Source organism: Amphimedon queenslandica, unplaced genomic scaffold, assembly GCF_000090795.2.
Source record: "Amphimedon queenslandica unplaced genomic scaffold, v1.1 AMPQUscaffold_13268, whole genome shotgun sequence".
In the NCBI taxonomy this organism is placed as follows: Eukaryota; Metazoa; Porifera; class Demospongiae; order Haplosclerida; family Niphatidae; genus Amphimedon; species Amphimedon queenslandica.
In genome coordinates this window covers 63,783-66,905 of record NW_003546496.1, presented here as the reverse complement: position 1 = coordinate 66,905, position 3,123 = coordinate 63,783, and the positions used below count along the sequence as shown (strand labels likewise).

At 31.8% G+C, this 3,123-nt stretch overlaps 1 protein-coding gene and 1 long non-coding RNA gene across 2 annotated transcripts; one reads left to right on the top strand and one right to left on the bottom strand.

Annotated features, from left to right (window-relative positions):
* The first annotated feature begins 19 nt into the window (after nt 1–19).
* Nucleotides 20–803, top strand: LOC109583920 (uncharacterized). The gene is made up of 2 exons (XR_002185781.1): nt 20–92; nt 472–803. It is a non-coding gene; the product is annotated as an uncharacterized LOC109583920 (long non-coding RNA).
* On the bottom strand, nt 792–3,103 carry LOC109583918 (leiomodin-3-like). The gene is made up of 6 exons (XM_019999436.1): nt 2,941–3,103; nt 2,771–2,887; nt 2,533–2,625; nt 2,410–2,478; nt 2,312–2,362; nt 792–1,512 (listed from the first exon to the last, which is right to left on the bottom strand). The coding sequence occupies exons 1-6, from the start codon at nt 3,059–3,061 to the stop codon at nt 896–898; spliced, it is 1,068 nt and encodes a 355-aa protein (XP_019854995.1). The 5' UTR covers nt 3,062–3,103; the 3' UTR covers nt 792–895.
* Between the last annotated feature and the right edge of the window lie 20 nt (nt 3,104–3,123).

Genomic DNA, 3,123 nt, shown 5'->3' with positions numbered 1-3,123 from the left:
TTCATAACAAAAAATCATTTTCATTCTTTCAAACAATTGACAAATTAAATCTTGCCATTGAAGCATCTTGATGATGAAGATGAGCCAGCACTGTATGTACATGTATTTAGTATTGTACAAAAATGTATTTAAATGTTACTGCATGTATTTAGATTAGTTTCATGGTGGGTTTGCAATATTTTTCATGTGTTGTATAATGCAATGGTAAATATAAAAGTACAGTAGGGGTCTATTTTTACATTGAACAGCAGTTTAAGTTGCAAGAAAAATATTCTGAACCCACTTTTAGACCTACTGTACATGTACATACATGTACATGTAAGCACACAATAGCTGATAGTGTACATGTGTACTTTGAATCTTCATACATGTATGTACATGCATTCACAATACATTATACAATACAGTAGTTATGCATCATTCAAATGACATGGATATATTAATAATTCTCATTCTTTTCTTCCTTTCCAGTCCTCCAACAGATAATGTGATATCAGTATACGAGGAGCACGAGGACAGTGTGTATAATGTTAAATGGAGTACCACTGATGCTTGGGTATTTGCATCACTGAGCTATGATGGGAGACTAGTCATCAATCATGTACCAACCAACGAGAAATATGCCATATTGACTGCTTGAGTGTATAACAACAATATAATAATAATAATAATAATAATAATAATAATAATAATAATAATGTGTAGATTATAGTAATGACGATTTGAATTTGATATTTATGCTATTAATAATGTATTTTAACCCCACACTGGAACATGATTTAGAAAAGAGCTGAGATTTAGCATAGATATTAACAAGATTTGATAAACAATAAAATAAAATTCAAAGAAACTATACAGAACGGCAAGGTGAATCTAATATAAAATTTAGATTTTCTTACAATTTTACAAAATGCAATCTGTTTTTAATATGCTTATAATAAGGTAAAGTAGAACAAGTTTCTTTATGTTGTTTGTCTAGTCTGAATATCATTAGTGTATTATTGGTCTTGAGTGATTCCATTAGTATCATTACTCCATCAGTATCAATGTTAGTATGGTCGAGAGAAAGTCCATTGAGTGTGTTGTTAGTGAGTAAAAGTTCAGCCAGTGACTGAGCACAAGCTGAAGTGATGCCAGGATTGTATTCAAGATATAAGGAATGAAGTGTTTTATTATATTGTAGTGATTGTGCTAGTGCAATGACTCCATCATCACTCATTGAACCATGAGTTAGGCGTAGAGTAGTTAATGATTTGTTGATTGATAGTTGAGAAGAGAATGAGAGGACGTCATCAAGTGATAATAATGAGAAGTATATAGCAAGTTGATTTATTGTTCCTCTCTCCAATACAGTTGGTATTAGGACCTGTATACTGTCAGATGATGAGTAGTTGAATATAATGCTCTTATGTTCCTCCTCCAGTTTACTGATTACCTCCTTACATTGATCTACTGATGGACTAGTGAGTTGTACACCATCCTGACTCCACTCCACCTCTCCATTCTCTTGTACTAATAATAAACACACAACTAGTCAGTTAATGCAAGTATTCATTGAAATTAAAATAATAAACTATTGCTCACACACCCACCCCCACACGCACACACACACACACACACACACACACACACACACACACACACACATGAAAATTAATTAATAATTTAATACCCACCTACATGTACATGAATATTTAATTAACCAATTAAAAAAGCATGGCAATATCTAAATGTGTGATGGCAGCAAAGAGAGACAGCATTCCCTGTACGTCATGTATTTTAAAAGAATTTATAATACAAAATTAACTGTATAAACAAAGTACATGTAGCATACAGTGTCCTTTATATGTAACATAAACTATAACTGTGTGCATAGGAGTAGTTAACATAGAGTTCAGTTACACAAACACCTTATCAGTTAAACCAATAGCTGAGTGAGGCTCAGACAGTGCGGGGAGAGTTGGGGCCCCATAAAAGATCTTTGCAGAAATAAAGACTACTATTATATCAGTTTATTTACAAAATCTTTTATTAATAAATTATTTTGCTATTTTACAAATGACCTTTTGTTATCATTGTTATCACAACTGAACAAACCATGCATTACTTCCTGTGAAATATATATATTGCACTGTCGGTGCCTTTAATCATAGCTATGTCACATCCTGGTAAATATGTATATTGCACCGGAAGTGATCATCTACCAGATATAAACCCAACGCGGTGCCTTTCATCTTATGGCTTCCCATGATACAACATTACAATTACAATGCATATACAATAGCAAATTCAAATACTGTAATTGACTCACAATTTACTGTTAGTGATTTATCCTCAGGTTTCATTACAATGTTTTCAATACCTGTATGATTATTAATATAATAAATATTCATTTAATCATTCATGTACTTGATGTGTCATCATCAGATGATTCATCTTTAATTGTCTCTGATGTCTCTTCAACTGGTACTTGTAATCCTTATAATAAAATAAATATTAAATTAAATGTCATATTCAATGTATTGTACATACTGTTATTGTTTTCAAGTTTCAGTTTCAGTTGTTCTATTTCTTGTAGTCTAGTCTCTGACAGTTCCTTCAATGATGCTAACTCTTTCTCAGTATCTGTAGAAATTTAATTTGTAACTTAATTCGCACATACTATACACACACAGTAATGTAAGCAAGATTATCCTCTTAATAATAAATTCTTCTTCATTGATACATATGTACATAAATAAAGCCTCCCCATTACCAGTTAGTTTCTTACCAATCATCTTTTCATCTTTTTGTCTCATGGTAGCCTTTAAGTCCTCAATCTCCATTGTCTTTCTTCTACTAATTGCATATTGTGTCTCTAACTTCTTATTCAATTCATCAACAGACTCTATATAGTGTACATCATTAGATCAATACTCACTCTCATTAGTTGACCTATACCTGTTGGTAATATATGTATATGTTCTTTTTCTTGTTTTGTTTGTAATTTCATTTGAAGTTCTTGTACTTGTTTCTCCTTCTCAGCTAACTGTTGCTTCATTGACAATAGATCTCTCTCCATGTCTATGTGTATATAAACCACATTAAGAGGCTGAATATTACACAGGTTACTGTATACCTTCA